Genomic DNA, 16,136 nt, shown 5'->3' with positions numbered 1-16,136 from the left:
ATTCTAACGTCTACAAACATAGTTTTTTTCAGCAGCAGCTTTGCCACTTTGGATGCCTTTAAAAACACAGAACAAGGCCAGACTCATTGTAAAAATAAGCAAAAATTCCAGCCCAAACCTGGTCAAGAACACCATATTGTGCCTTTACGTAAAGATGCCATTCACACAATTCTACCAGCACTTCCATGACTTGAGAGTGGTAATGTTAGGCCTTATTCACATCACGTTTTTTTGGCCTGCTTTCAACAAATACGCAGGGAAAAGCTCCAAACATATACTTTAAATGTAGGCTGTGATGGATGGTTAACAGTGGCTTCCGTCACCTCTTAGTTTATGATGACATCCATTTAACATATACATTATGAAATCTCATGATCTTTTCATGATGTATAGTTAAACAGATGTAATGGGTGACGGATCGGGTAATGGAGAACATTGGACAAGTGTACACGCTACACATAGGGCAAAAACATGATGTATAAAGGGCCTAAAGCACAATTACACTAATATTTATCTAGTCACTGTGAATCTTGAACATTGCCAAGCAAAGTGTGTGTGTGTGTGTGTGTGTGTGTGTGTGTGTGTGTGTGTGTGTGTGTTTGTGTGTGTGTGTGTTAGGATAGGATATGGATTGATTGGAGATCTCATTTATTTATGTCCACCCTTAAGGTTGTAGACTAAGGCTCTGTTCACATTGGAATCAGGAAACCATGATCCCGATGGATCCCATTGACCTCTAATGGCTCCACCAGGTTTTCGTCAGGTTTTCCTTTAGACTTCGCTATTCTTGCCATCAAAAAGCAATGAAGAACTGCCGGAATGGAGACTAGTACTGATGTGAGCAGTGTCACTTTAGTTTAGAGTTGTCCGAACCCTGTGATTTTGGTGGGAACATCTACAATGTAATATGAATTGTGCAAGCCCCGACACTCGTTGGAAGAAAGTAGGGTCACCTATGATGTAACCAGTATACACACACTTCTGTCGTTTTTTCATACTACTTTTTTAATTGGATTCTAAGACTTACAATATAAACAACTATATCCGTTCATAACTTTATAATCACACTTTCAGCATACGTCTTTGAACGTCTGGTACAACCTGCATAGTTCTGTCCTTCGAATTAAATCATACTGTCTGGCTATGGATTTAAGCACTTCATGTCTTCTACTAAGTGGTTACTGTAATAAATGTTAGATGATGCAATCTGCCATAAATCAGCATGTAGATCAGACTACTTGCTTTAGTGCTCTAAGTTGGCATGAAATGTGGAGGAACTTTCACCTAATTAGCGAGAATAGATGGTACAGAGAGATTATTTTAATTAAATGTGAAAAAAAAATCAGCAATAAGACAAAATGCCATATCATGTCTTTCTCTGACCATCAAAAACCCTTTCTAGTCAACGCCATACAATTATTAGTACAAGGCAAGAAGAGAAATATAGAATGCCTCGTCCGTTCATTGATAGAGATGACTGAGTCTTACTCTTTATACTTCTGAAGTCAACCAGCCCGATTCAATAAGAATGTCAAACCTGGTGGATCAGTTTTCCCATTTTATGTATCAATGTCTCTTTTTTATTCATTGTTTCTCGATGCAAATCACCATGATTCACTGCAATGCTCAAATCTGGTGCGTCAATTTACAATCTCTTTTCATTAGCCATGCCTTTAATGGTTAATATTAACATTCAATTTGACAGTTGGAGGTAAAAGGCAGAGACGTAGTATATCAGGAGAAGTAATATTACATTTTGCTGTATGTCATCCAGCATCCACAACACATAACTGGTTTTTAAATCAAAAGTCACTTACATCCAAAATACAGAATTTTTAAGAGAACCTGTTACCTGCTGCTGTGGGTATTTATACAAATTCTTAATATCAGCAAGGACCAGAGGGGCCAGAGAGACCAAAGGATTAGCGGGGTTATCGAATCACAACTCCTCTGGCTAATACGGCATTTGTAGAGAGCCGCTAACAGAGCTCATGAATGGCCGGCATGTAATACTACATTTTCCAAATGTATGGCGAGCCGGAGCGGTTATCAGCGTTTATCGCCACGGTTTTTTTAAGCCAGCTTTATTCCGAAAATATGTTAATTTTATAAAAAAATAATGTTTAATTATCTAAAAAAAAAATCAGTCCTCAAACGCACCCATCTTTGATTTTGCAGTAATGCCAGTTTATTTCTATATGGTGTATTAGGTATTCTTAGCAGTCGCAGAATGCTATTGCAACGTTTTTTTTCTTTACATGTAATGTTTGCAGTCACAGCGTACTTGCACATGCACATTTTTTATTTGTTAGGATTTGCTGACCAACCCTTTTTTGTGTTTCATGTTGCATATGTGGGGGTAGTGACCGCCTCCATTTTTGGTTGTGTGTTCCTCCCGTTTTGCCCAAGAGTGATTTTAATTAGGATAAAGCTGGTTCCTACCTATCCCGAGTATATTCTGCAGGCTTAGACCCAGAACAGAGGTGTATTTTTATGTTAGGGACCCACATAAAAGAAACCGCCTTGTCATGGCAGATGAGCTCACACAATTTGATCAAAATGTGCGCTAAGAACCTCACAATTTTAAGTAAACGTAGCAGTAATGCCAGTTTATTTATATATGGCGTATTAGGTAGACTAAGCATTCGCAGAGTGCTGTTGCAATCTTTTTTTTCTTTACATGTAATGTTTGCAGTCACAGCGTACTTGCACCTGCACATTTTTCATTTTGTTAGGTTGTGCTGACCAATCCTTTTTTGTGTTTCATTTTGTATATGTGGGGATAGAGACTGCCTCCATTTTTGGTTGTGTACTCCTCCCATTTTGCCCAAGAGTGCTTTTAGTTAGAGTAAAGCTGGTTTCTACCTACCTCGAGTATATTTTGCAGGATTAGACCCAGAATAGAGGTGTATTTTTAGCTTAGGGACCTAATAGAGTTTGCCTTGTCGTGGCAGGTGGGCTCACACAATTTGATCAAAACCTCACTATTATAAGTAAACGTAGCAGTAATGGCAATTTATTTATATATAGTGTTTTAGGTAGTCTTAGGCGGGATTCACACGACAGGGCTTCCCGGCTGGGTGCCGGCCGTTCATAAATCGGCCGGCACCCGGCTGCATTAGGAATAATAGACCCCTAATGGGGCTATTCACACGACCGATTTTTTGACAGGCCGGGAAAACCGGCCGTCAAAAAATGGGACATGCCCTATTTTCGGCCGGGTACCAGGCCGCCCGGCTCCCATAGAAGTCTATGGGGCTGGGTAATACACGGCCATCACCGGAATGTGTCCCGAGTGATGGCCGGGTCTACCGTCGCTCGCGCACTCTCTCCTCCTCCTTACAGCGCAGAGTGCATGTGAGGAGGAAGTGTTGATGCCATTCGGACGAATGGCTACGCTGGAGATACTGTGTGGCAGGGCCGGGGTGTACAGCAGGTGGAAAGGAGCGCTGCGCTGGCTCCCTTCCCCTGCTTGTTACGGTTCCCGACCACTGGCTGTATTTTTACGGCCAGCGGTCAGGGTCCTTAAAACCCGAGCCATAGACTTTTTACGGCTCGGGTTTTAACTTGCTGCCCGCGCGATCGGGCAGCTGAATGTCGGGTCTCTGGCTGTCAGTGACTGCCGGGGACCCTGAGGAGAAGACAGAAGCAGCTTTCACTGCTTCTGTCTTCTCTGATGACTTGAACACAGCGCTCAATGAACGCTGTGTATAGGAATAGAGACAGCAGCAGCGGCACTGTCTCTATTCCTCCCGGTGATCATGCGACTGGTCACATGATCGCCGGGTGCCGTTAGTGGCAGACTGTTGCTGGGTCTTACTAGACCCAGAACAGCCCTATTAGTGACAATCATCACTATGAGAGGGCTGATTTCCCCTGTAACTGGGGCTGCTGTGCAGCTCCAGTTACAGTGGAAAAACATGGTGTAAAAGAAAGAAAAAAAATATTAAAAGTTCCAAAAAGGTCTTTTTTGACCTTTGAGGGACAGACTATAATAATAAAAAAATAAGTAAAGTGCCAAAAATTCATCTGATTAAAAAACGGTCAGGGAAAAAACCGGATGCAAATCGGGTCCAAATCGGCCAGTAAAAACGGCAACACGGCCCGGAACGGAATCGGAACGGATGCAAACCGGATGCAAACTGGCAGAGAAAATCGGCCAAAAACGGACGATTTTCCCAGCCGACACTCGGTCCCTGTCGTGTGAATGAGGCCTTAGCATTCACAGAGCGCTGTTGCAATGTTTTTATCTTTACATGTTTTTTTCTTTACATCTTGGATTTTGAGTGTCATTTTATTGGAATTTCACTGTTTTTTAGAAAACTGCCTCAGTGTTTCTGGCAAAATTTTTTTTTTATTCTAGACAAGGTTAATGAAAATGATTTACAATGAAATGGCTAAAAAACACACTAGAAACTAAAAACCAAAACCTGCTATTTGATGGTGGTATGCAGATATTTGTCATTTAAGCGCTTTTCCAGCTAGAATACGGCTAATAAAATTGTCTATTGCTGTAAAGATGACAGCACCGAATGAGGAATGACCATGTAATATCATCCAATGACAGAGAAGGAAAATAAAAAAGGGTGTGTTTACATCAGCGTTAGGTTCCATTGATGGGTTCCATCAGACCTTTCTGTCGGAGGAACCCATGAACGGGAAGGCAAACGGAATCCATAGCTTTCCTTTAGCATTACCATTGATTTCAATGGTAATGCTTCTATTGCTAATGGTTTCCATTTGTCTCCGTTCCTTAGGGTTTCCATTGTTTTGGCGGAAACAATAGCGTAGTCGATTACGCTATTGTTTCCAGCAAAAAAAACAGAAATCAAACGGAAACCATTAGCAACGGAAGCATTACCATAGAAATCAATGGTAATGCTAACGGAAAGCTATAGAATCCATTTGCCTATCCATTGATGGATTCCTCCGTTGGAGAGGTCTGACGGAACCCATCCACGGAACCTAACGCTGATTAGTCAACTGAGGGTATAATACACATTATTTTGCTTTAAAGAGTATATCCTATTACGAAACTATTTAATGGGAACTTTATTTTTTCAATGAATCCATTAAGAAGAGAGCAGAATGTTAATAAGCAAGAAATCATAAAAATGTGCATTACTAGAGCCAAGCGGAATAGATCTTTTGTATTATTACTTACAAGCCATGCGGTAAACTCTTTTTTATTCTGCAACTGTTTAGAGTAGGTTTGATACTTACACTTACTTATAAATCAATTTTCCTTTGCTAAATATATTTCAGGTCCTTGGTTCTCAAAATAATTTTACTTTCAGCAGCACTTCATGCTAAAAATCAACTATAGCTGTGCGACTACAAAGTAACTGACAGGTTGAGTAAGGCAGGAAGCAAACAAAACATCAATATTTGCTGTTCTGGAAGTACCTTGCTGTTACCTGAAACAATTTTCTCCTTAGTTGCCTGAAAAAAAAGACAAAACAAAGCTAGCAGGTGAGACTATTAGTATTTGTTTCTAATTCTCTGAAGGATTACAGTCTAGCAGATGTAATTGGGAAGCGTGATACTATACAGTAAAGCCAACGGCACTTCAAATAAAATTGATCGTGTGTAATATGCTTCAGCTCGGTATTTTTAATCGACTTCCCCACAGTAGTGTCAAAATGCAATCCTATGCAAATGTATGAAATGTTTGCAATCCTATGCAATTCGGAAAGCTAACAAAGCTCCTTGTAGATTTACATGATTTAACATGATGGATTTTGTGACTTCTCTTCTATACTGAGTACTAATACCAGAATTCTTAGGCCCCATGCACACGAACGTGCTTTTGCGGCCGCAATTCCCCCGAAAATCCACGGGAGAATTGCGGCCCCATTCATTTCTATGGGGCCATGCACATAGCCGTAGTTTTTACGGTCCATGAATGGCCCGGGAGCCCGCACCGCAGAAAGAACAGACGTGTCTTATTACGGCCGTCTTCTGCGGTCCGGGCTCATTGAAAATAATGGCCGCGGCCATGTGCATGGCCCGCGATTTGCGGGCGGCTCGCAGCTGACAGTCCACAGCCGGCCGACCCGAAAATCACGGCCGTGCACATGGCTACGATCGTGTGCATGAGGCCTTATTGTGGAGAGAATAGAATTGTTGCCAATAGATGACAGAATACACAGGTGATACAGAAAATGGTCATTTTATGTTACTGCTACATGTTACTGCAACAATGAATGAGGCCTAATTGTACTTGTTTATGGAAAAAGACTATCAATATCAAGATGAGTGATTGAAATGACAGACCCAACTGTTCTGTAATGACAAACTCGGCTCTGCTTCATTTGTAATTGTGCTACGGGGCAAAATAGATTAAAATGATCTTTTGACTAAAGAAACCCTGTAATCGTCATCATCATCATCATCATCATCATCATCCTCATCCTTACTATCATTAATATCCATATTTTAGAGTGACTTTTCAATTCACAAGATTTAAAAAAAAAATGTAAAAATAGCAATAAAAATTAACGGATTGTTATTCTCTAACGTCTCCAATATGAGGATTATCTGCCTCAAAAGCAATTCAAGTTACACATCTAAATTTTACTACCAGGCAGGATGAAAAAGACGAAAAAAATCCCTGTCTGTCTATGTATCTGATGACATTTACTGTGGTATTTTGAAGAAAAGTATCTGATAAGGCTGGTCAACAAGGCTAATAGAAAACCAACATCAAACAAATATATATATATATATATATATATATATATATATATATATATATATATCCTCGACAGCTTCAAAACATGTTGTGCCCCATCTTCCTGTCCACTTTATTTTATGCCCTTTTAATGTACCAAGTAAAACATTACTGGAACATCAGAATAAGCTGAGCATGGACGAGAGCCCAACAAAATGATTCCATGCTTTATTCAGTATTTATATTGTATCATGTCATTAAAATGTTGTGTTGTCTGTTTATGTCGGAGTTTTTAAGGCTGAAGGATTCGGAAGGAGCAGAAAAACACCAGGAGGTTGAGCAAATAAAACAGACCTCCTCTCAGCGAGATGCAACGTTCCTGTGGTGATTTAAATGTAGTATCGTGAAGTGAGAGATTTGTTTTATCTGTCCAGCATTGTATTACTCATGACCAAATGTATGGAAATAATCCATGCAGCACGGACCTTATTAGGGTTTAATGCACACCTGAACAGTGGGACGCTACATGGCGCTAGTAAATCATCTCACTCATGGAAGGTAAGTCAATTTGACTAGTTTCTACTGTGTGCTGGGAATACATATTGTATCATTATTAATATTAGTATTGTCTTTTATTTATAGTCTCAGTACATTTGCAGCTCTGTACAGTATGTAAATCGATGAACACCATAATAACAACAGTATTAAAAAAAATAGCTAAGAGAAATGCTATGTGGCACCTTCTATGGTTTTATATCATGGACCGATGTGCCCACCCCATTCTCAGCACACAGAAATGCTCCACCAGCCTTACATAGGGCATATGAACAAAGGATGTCTTGGTGAGACAAATGCTTTAACCCCTTCGCACACCACGACGTAATAGCACGTCCGAGTGTGGGGGATGATGTCTGGAGCGGGCTCACAGGCTGCGGGTTTCAGCTGTGTATTACAGCTGACACCAGGGACTAACGGCCAGGAACACAATCGTGCAGATCCTGGCTGTTTAAAGGGAACCTGTCACCAGCATTTCACCTATTAAACCAGCAATACAAGGTGGTAGTGGGTAAAAAATCATGACAATATACTGCAATATATTAGTATTGCAGTGTATTGTACCAGCAATCTAACGATTGCTGGTTCAAGTACCCTAGGGGGACTAATAAAATATGTAAAAAAAGTGAAATAAAGTTATTAGTAGGAAAAAAAATAATAATAAAAAAAATATATATATATAAGTGTATGCAAAGTCAGGCAGCACTGGCAGAGTGTGGGTGCAAGCTCTAAGGAACAGACCAAGTTCCGAGTACATACAAAATGAAAAAATGAGCAGCAACTCCAAGGTTCAAGTGAAAAAAATGGGTACTTTATTGCCCGAGCGACGTTTCAGCTCCATCCACTGGAGCCTTTCTCAAGCAAATGACTGGTGTGAATTCACACAATATAACAGAGTCTCAATCAAAAAGTGCTGTTAACAGTAATCAGTGAAAATGCAGAGATTAGTACATAGTAGACAGTATACAGTGCAATTCATGTATGTGATTATTAATACAGAGGCTAGAAACATACACAGAAAGTTGTATTTATTTATACATACAGGCTAGTAAAATATAAAAATTATCACAACAGTGATTAGTACAAAGGTGCAGTGAATTAAAATCAATCGCTCACCTCTTGGAATACCGTGGGTGTTAGCCAAAAAAGGCGTCCGGACAGCGCAACTGCGCATGTCCGGAAGTAAAATCGAACTGAGGGTAACAGGACACAAACGGCGCATGCGCCGTGAGGGAATGAGGGCACAGACACCATTTTGGACTATGAAAAACATGCCTGAGCAACCATCACTCCAGTGTTCTAATGGTACATTGTGTTTGCTAACTGTGTTAGAAGGCTAATGGATGATTAGAAAACACTTGAAAACCTTTGAGCAATTATGTTAGCACCGCTGTAAACAGTTTTGCTGTTTAGAGGAGCTATAAAATTGATCTTCCTTTGAGCTAGTTGAGAATCTGGAGCATTACATTTGTGGGTTCATTTAAACTCTCAAAATGGCTAGAAAAAGAGAGCTTTCATGTGAAAATCGACAGTCTATTCTTGTTCTTAGAAATGAAGGCTATTCCATGCGAGAAATTGCCAAGAAACTGAAGATTTCCTACAACGGTGTGTACTACTCCCTTCAAAGGACAGCACAAACAGGCTCTAACCAGAGTAGAAAGAGAAGTGGGAGGCCCCGCTGCACAACTGAGCAACAAGACAAGTACATTAGAGTCTCTAGTTATAGACGCCTCACAGGTCCTCAACTGGCAGCTTCATTAAATAGTACCCGCAAAACGCCAGTGTCAACGTCTACAGTGAAGAGACGACTCCGGGATGCTGGCCTTCAGGGCAGAGTGGCAAAGAAAAAGCCATATCTGAGACTGGCTAATAAAAGGAAAAGATTAATATGGGCAAAAGGTCATAGACATTGGACAGAGGAAGATTGGAAAAAAGTGTTATGGACAGACGAATCAAAGTTTGAGGTGTTTGGATCACAGAATAAAATTTGTGAGACGCAGAACTGAAAAGATGTTGGAAGAGTGCCTGATGCCATCTGTCAAGCATGGTGAAGGTAATGTGATGGTCTGGGGTTGCTTTGGTGCTGGTAAAGTGGGAGATTTGTACGAGGTAAAAGGGATTTTGAATAAGGAAGGCTATCACTCTATTTTGCAACTCCATGCCAAACCCTGTGGACAGCGCTTGATTGGAGCCAATTTTATCCTACAACAGGACAATGACTCAAAGCACACCTCCAAATTATGCAAAAACTATTTAGGGAAGAAGCAGGCAGCTGGTATTCTATCTGTAATGGAGTGGCCAGCGCAGTCACCATATCTCAACCCCATAGAGCTGTTGTGGGAGCAGCTTGACTGTATGGTACACAAGAAGTGCCCATCAAGCCAATCCAACTTGCGGGAGGGCCTTCTGGAAGCATGGTGTGAAATTTCTCCCTATTACCTCAGCAAATTAACAGCTAGAATGCCAAAGGTCTGCAATGCTGTAATTGCTGCAAATGGAGCATTCTTTGACGAAAGCAAAGTTTGAAGGAGAAAATTATTATTTCAAATAAAAATCATTATTTCTAACCTTGTCAATGTCTTGACTATATTTTCTAGTCATTTTGCAACTCATTTGATAAATATAAGTGTGAGTTTTCATGGAAAACACAAAATTGTCTGGGTGACCCCAAACTTTTGAACGGTAGTCTATATATATATATATATATATATATATATATATATAATGAAAAACAAAAACAACTTTCCCATTTCTCATCTAAAGTAATTTAAAAAATAAAAAAATTGGTATCGCTGCCATCTGTAAAACGCCGAATTATTACAATACACCATTTTTAACTCGCGCGGTCAAAGCTGTAAAAAATAAAACATTTAAAAATGCCAAAATCACAGTTTTTTGTTCACCTTAGATAAAAAAATAAATATAATAAAAAGTGATCAAAAAGTTGTATGTACCAAAAACTACAGCTAGTCCCCCCAAAAAATAAGCCCTCAATTGACGATAAAAAACAAAACAGTTATGGCTCTCAGAATGTGGTGAAACAATATTTTTTTTTTAACAAATAGTTTTTTCTTTGTAAAAGTAGTCAAATATGAAAAAACCTATATATATATATGTGGTATCACCGTAATCGTATTGAGTCGCAGAATAAAGTTAAGTTGTTATTTTTACCGCCTGGCGAAAAGCCGTAAAAACGAAACCTAAATAACAATGGAAAAGTCACAGTTTTTTTCCGGTTTCAGCCCGCAAAGATTTTTTTTCAGTTTCCCAGTACATTATGTGGTACTTTAAATAGTGCCAGTTGAAACTACAGCTCCTCCAGCAAAAAATAAGCCCTCACGCCACTCTATTGACGGAAAAATAAAAAAATGATGGCTCTTGGTAGGCACGAAAATGAAAAAGCAAACAATGGCTCATTCCTTAAAGGGTTAATACACATAAATTTCTGTCCACACTATAATGACTTACAGCATATTGTCACCACACTGTTCTATCATAGTAATGCAATAAATAAGTTTGCCAATACATGCTAGAAAATATCTCTATGCTACCAGACATACTGCATTAAGAAGCTGAGTGGTGAGGAATAACAGGAAAGACCGCATAACTCTGCAAGCGAATACAACATGCCAGGTCAACCCGTGTAAAATGGCCTGTTAACTAGCGTCGAATGACTTGCTATATCGTCGATCAACACTCGCGGTGGGAAGAAATCTGCAGATGTAAACCCAACTTAAGTACTCTTTATATAGAGTATAGGAAACACCTAAGCTTTGGTACAAAAATAGAATTTGCATGTTACACACATACACACACATTTTTTTTATAGATTTTACTTTAATGCGGCCTTCAAAACTACACTACCTGGTGTGATTGTTTTCTCCAGGCATGGCATTGGTTTGTGTGTCCATGCGGGCAGAAATAAATTTTTATAAGAAAATATCCTCTCTGCTGGTTACATCTACATCTAAGGGCTCTATACCCTGTGTGCTAAGACGCTCTACAGCGGCACACAAAGTCTCTCCATGGGGCGCTGTGTGGTTCCTCCATGATGCACTATATTATCTCCTAGAAGCAATGCATTATTCTTACTGATTATCTAGGAATTTGTCAGAAGAAACCTCTGTGTGCATCCAAACAAAATCGGAGGCCAACAGAAGAACAGTATGGGCCCATATTAGCCTGTTGTCACAAATGATTGTGAAGATAGCACTCCTATTGATGCACATTGAATGAACTTCATTAACCCATCATATCAGTGCATCAAAAAGGAGTGCTATCTCCATAATTATTTGAAATTGATTTTGCTACGTTCCCACAATCAAAATTCTATCTTCTGAAGACCACATCAAATTAACAAATAGAGTGTGTGCTGCTGTAACCTAAAGAAAGGGATTAAATAGTAGCCTATGTTCCCCATGTTAAAAATACATACAACATGGATCCATAATATGGCAGTGTGCATGGGGCTCAATACAGATGACTAGTAGTAGGATCACATATAATCATGCAAGGATGTAAGGATCCCATCCAGAATCAAAGAAAATAAGCACTGTATAGAATTTAGTAGATTGCATTAGCCCCAATACAGATGACTAGAAGCAGGATCACATATAACCAAGCAAGTATATAAGGATACCATCCAGGATAAAGTGGATAAATGTAGAAAAAGAGGGGATCTGTATTGGCGCTGCTGAGTGGACCAAGTACAATGGAGAAACGAGTAGTCTCTTCCGTAGTTTAAATAAGTGCTTTATTGCAACGCGTTTCGACGCCGAACTGGCGTCTTCATCAGGCATAAAATTTAGTTTAAAACATGCTGGTATATATATACAACACTGGATACTGATTGGCCCAGTTCAGATGGAACAGAATTGGCAAAAAAAATGCCAAAACATGGCGGGTCAAAGTTCAAACAAATATCAGGCAAAATAACAGGAATAGTCAAATTGAATATCGATTAGAATGGGAACATATAGTTAAATGAATAAAAACTCGGGATATTATAATACAGAATAAAAGATGTTTTGCGTGATTTTTATATAAGTCAAATGTTGTAACGGCACCGAGAACGTAAATATTTTAAGTAAAGAGGTTTTTCATAAAATGGTCGGCAAAGGTTTATTTTCCATTAGTGATACTGTAGCATAAATGTGTTACTTTTATTCGATGTTTTTATTGATATAGTAAATGGGGATTTGTTTAGGTCAAATGTGGGCCGTAGTCATGGAGATTATTTAAACTACGGAGGCCGAGGCGGGCCAAAACTAGGTGGTGGACCGCATACGGTGGAGCGCATGGTGGGACGCAAAATGGCACGCAAAGTCCGGGGAATCGTGTGGGATGTCATTAAGTAGAGAGATGGACAGAACTATTGCTGAAAAGGTAAGTAAAGATTTGTATGAAAGAATTTTAATTCACAATATAGGTAAAAAGGGGGGGGGGTTTTGTCGGCGACTGACGATAAGTAATACTGTGAGTCAGAAGTTTTTAGTTGAGGCAATTTGAATCACATTTGTTCACATATAGAGGTTGATTAGAAGATCGGAAGAAGACGGTATTTGATTGTGTATGTGATCGCTAGGTTATGATAAGGAAATCATGAAGGTATATGTATGTGCGTCTTGGTGTGTTTACTAGACGGGTCAAGGCATATCATAATTAGGAGAATTAGTAACTATTGGTAGGACTAATCCAAGGACGACTCTGAGATGTCGTTCAGGCCTCTGGGGTGTAATGTATCCATTTTAAATATCCAAAAATTCTCTCTTTGTTTCAACTTATTGAACCTGTTTGGGACATCGGGGTGAATATGTTCAATAGGAGTAATGTGGATTTCATTAAATTGGCATTTGTGTATTTGAGCAAAGTGGCGAGAAACACTGTGTTTTTTTTCTCTATTTGTTACATCCAGGATAAAGGCAGGTAAGTACTGTATTGTAATATGTCAGTGTTAATAATCCCCAATACAGATGACTAGAAGCAGGATCACATATAACCATACAAGTATGTAAGGATCCCATCCAGGATAAAGGCAGGTAAGTACTGTATTGTAATATGTCAGTGTTAATAATCCCCAATACAGATGACTAGAAGCAGAATCACATATAGCCATACAAGTATATAAGGATCCCATCCAGGATAAAGGCAGGTAAGTACTGTATTATAATATGTCAGTGTTAATAATCCCCAATACAGATGACTAGAAAAAGGATCACATGTAACCATACAAGTATGTAAGGATCCCATCCAGGATAAAGGCAGGTAAGTACTGTATTATAATATGTCAGTGTTAATAATCTCCAATACAGATGACTAGAAGCAGGATCTCATATAACCATGCAAGTATGTAAGGATCCCATCCAGGATAAAGGCAGGTAAGTACTGTATTGTAATATGTCAGAGTTAATATTCCCCAATACAGATGACTAGAAGCATGATCACATATAACCATACAAGTATGTAAGGATCCCATCCAGGATAAAGGCAGGTAAGTACTGTATTGTAATATGTCAGTGTTAATAATCCCCAATACCAATGACTAGAAGCAGGATCACATATAACCATGCAAGTATGTAAGGATCCCATCCAGGATAAAGGCAGGTAAGTACTGTATTGTAATATGTCAGTGTTAATAATCTCCAATACAGATGACTAGAAGCAGGATCACATATAACCATGCAAGTATGTAAGGATCCCATCCAGGATAAAGGCAGGTAAGTACTGTATTGTAATATGTCGGTGTTAATAATCCCAAATATAGATGACTAGAAGCAGGATCACATATAACCATACAAGTATATAGATCCCTTCCAGGATAAAGGCAGGTAAGTACTGTATTGTAATATGTCTGTGATAATAATCCTCAATACAGATAACTAGAAGCCGGATCACATATAACCATACAAGTATGTAAGGATCCCATCCAGGATAAAGGCAGGTAAGTACTGTATTGTAATATGTTAGTGTTAATAATCCCCAATACAGATGACTAGACGTATGATCACATATAACCATGCAAGTATATAAGGATCCCATCCAGGATAAAGGCAGGTAAGTACTGTATTGTAATATGTCAGTGTTAATAATCCCCAATACAGATGACTAGAAGAAGGATCACATATAACCATGCAAGTATATAAGGATCCCATCCAGGATAAAGGCAGGTAAGTACTGTATTATAATATGTCAGTGATAATAATCCCCAATACAGATGACTAGAAGCAGGATCACATATAACCATACAAGTATGTAAGGATCCCATCCAGGATAAAGGCAGGTAAGTACTGTATTGTAATATGTCAGTGTTAATAATCCCCAATACAGATGACTAGAAGCAGGATCACATATAACCATACAAGTATATAGATCCAATCCAAGATAAAGGCAGGCAAGTACTGTATTGTAATATGTCAGTGTTAATAATCCCCAATACAGATGACTAGAAGCAGGATCACATATAACCATGCAAGTATATAGATCTCATCCAGAATAAAGGCAGGTAAGTACTGTATTGTAATATGTCAGTGATAATAATCCCCAATACAGATTACTAGAAACAGGATCACATATAACCATGCAAGTATATAAATCCCATCCAGGATAAAGGCAGGTAAGTACTGTATTGTAATATGTCAGTGTTAATAATCCACAATACAGTTGACTAGAAGCCGGATCACATATAACCATACAAGTATATAAGGATCCAATCCAGGATAAAGGAAGATAAGAACTGTATTGTAATATGTGAGAGTTAAAAATCACCAATACAGATGACTAGAAGCAGCATCACATATAACCATGCAAGTATTTAAGGATCCTATCCAGGATAAAGGAAGGTAAGTACTGTATTGTAATATGTCAGTGTTAAAAATCCCCAATACAGGTGACTAGAAGCAGGATCACATATAACCATACAAGTATGTAAGGATCTCATCCAGGATAAAGGCAGGTAAGTACTGTATTGTAATATGTCAGTGTTAATAATCCCCAATACAGATGACTAGAAGCAGGATCACATATAACCATACAAGTATATAGATCCCATCCAGGATAAAGGCAGGTAAGTACTGTATTGTAATATGTCAGTGTTAATAATCCCCAATACAGATGACTAGAAGAAGGATCACATATAACCATACAAGTATGTAAGGATCCCATCCAGGATAAAGGTAGGTAAGTACTGTATTGTAATATGTCAGTGTTAATAATCCCCAATACAGATGACTAGAAGCAGGACCACATATAACCATACAAGTATATAAAGATCCCATCCAGGATAAAGGCAGGTAAGTACTGTATTGTAATATGTCAGTGATAATAATCCCCAATACAGATGACTAGAAGCAGGATCACATATAACCATACAAGTATGTAAGGATCCCAACCTGGATAAAGGCAGGTAAGTACTGTATTGTAATATGTCAGTGTTAATAATCCCCAATACAGATGACTAGAAGCAGGACCACATATAACCATACAAGTATATAAAGATCCCATCCAGGATAAAGGCAGGTAAGTACTGTATTGTAATATGTCAGTGTTAATAATCCCCAATACAGATGACTAGAAGAAGAATCACATATAACCATGCAAGTATGTAAGGATCCCATCCAGGATAAAGGCAGGTAAGTACTGTATTGTAATATGTCAGTGTTAATAATCCCCAATACCAATGACTAGAAGCAGGATCACATATAACCATGCAAGTATGTAAGGATCCCATCCAGGATAAAGGCAGGTAAGTACTGTATTGTAATATGTCAGTGTTAATAATCTCCAATACAGATGACTAGAAGCAGGATCACATATAACCATGCAAGTATGTAAGGATCCCATCCAGGATAAAGGCAGGTAAGTACTGTATTGTAATATGTCGGTGTTAATAATCCCAAATATAGATGACTAG

General features: G+C 38.8%; 1 protein-coding gene across 2 annotated transcripts in view; it reads right to left on the bottom strand.

Annotated features, from left to right (window-relative positions):
- The window catches only part of PACRG (parkin coregulated), a 593,882-nt gene that overhangs the window by 451,819 nt on the left and 125,927 nt on the right, over nt 1–16,136 (bottom strand). Inside the window, exon 2 of one of the 2 annotated variants that reach the window (XM_075862542.1) lies at nt 5,407–5,442. The exons of the other annotated variant lie outside the window; for it this stretch is intronic. Coding sequence (XP_075718657.1) covers nt 5,407–5,442 — 36 coding nt within the window. The remainder of the gene's footprint in view (nt 1–5,406; nt 5,443–16,136) is intronic. 2 annotated transcript variants of the gene reach the window in all.

The sequence above is a fragment of the Rhinoderma darwinii genome, chromosome 4, assembly GCF_050947455.1.
Source record: "Rhinoderma darwinii isolate aRhiDar2 chromosome 4, aRhiDar2.hap1, whole genome shotgun sequence".
NCBI classification, from domain to species: domain Eukaryota; kingdom Metazoa; phylum Chordata; class Amphibia; order Anura; family Rhinodermatidae; genus Rhinoderma; species Rhinoderma darwinii.
Note: the sequence above shows the minus strand (reverse complement) of the source record. Positions and strands in the feature narration are given on the sequence as shown.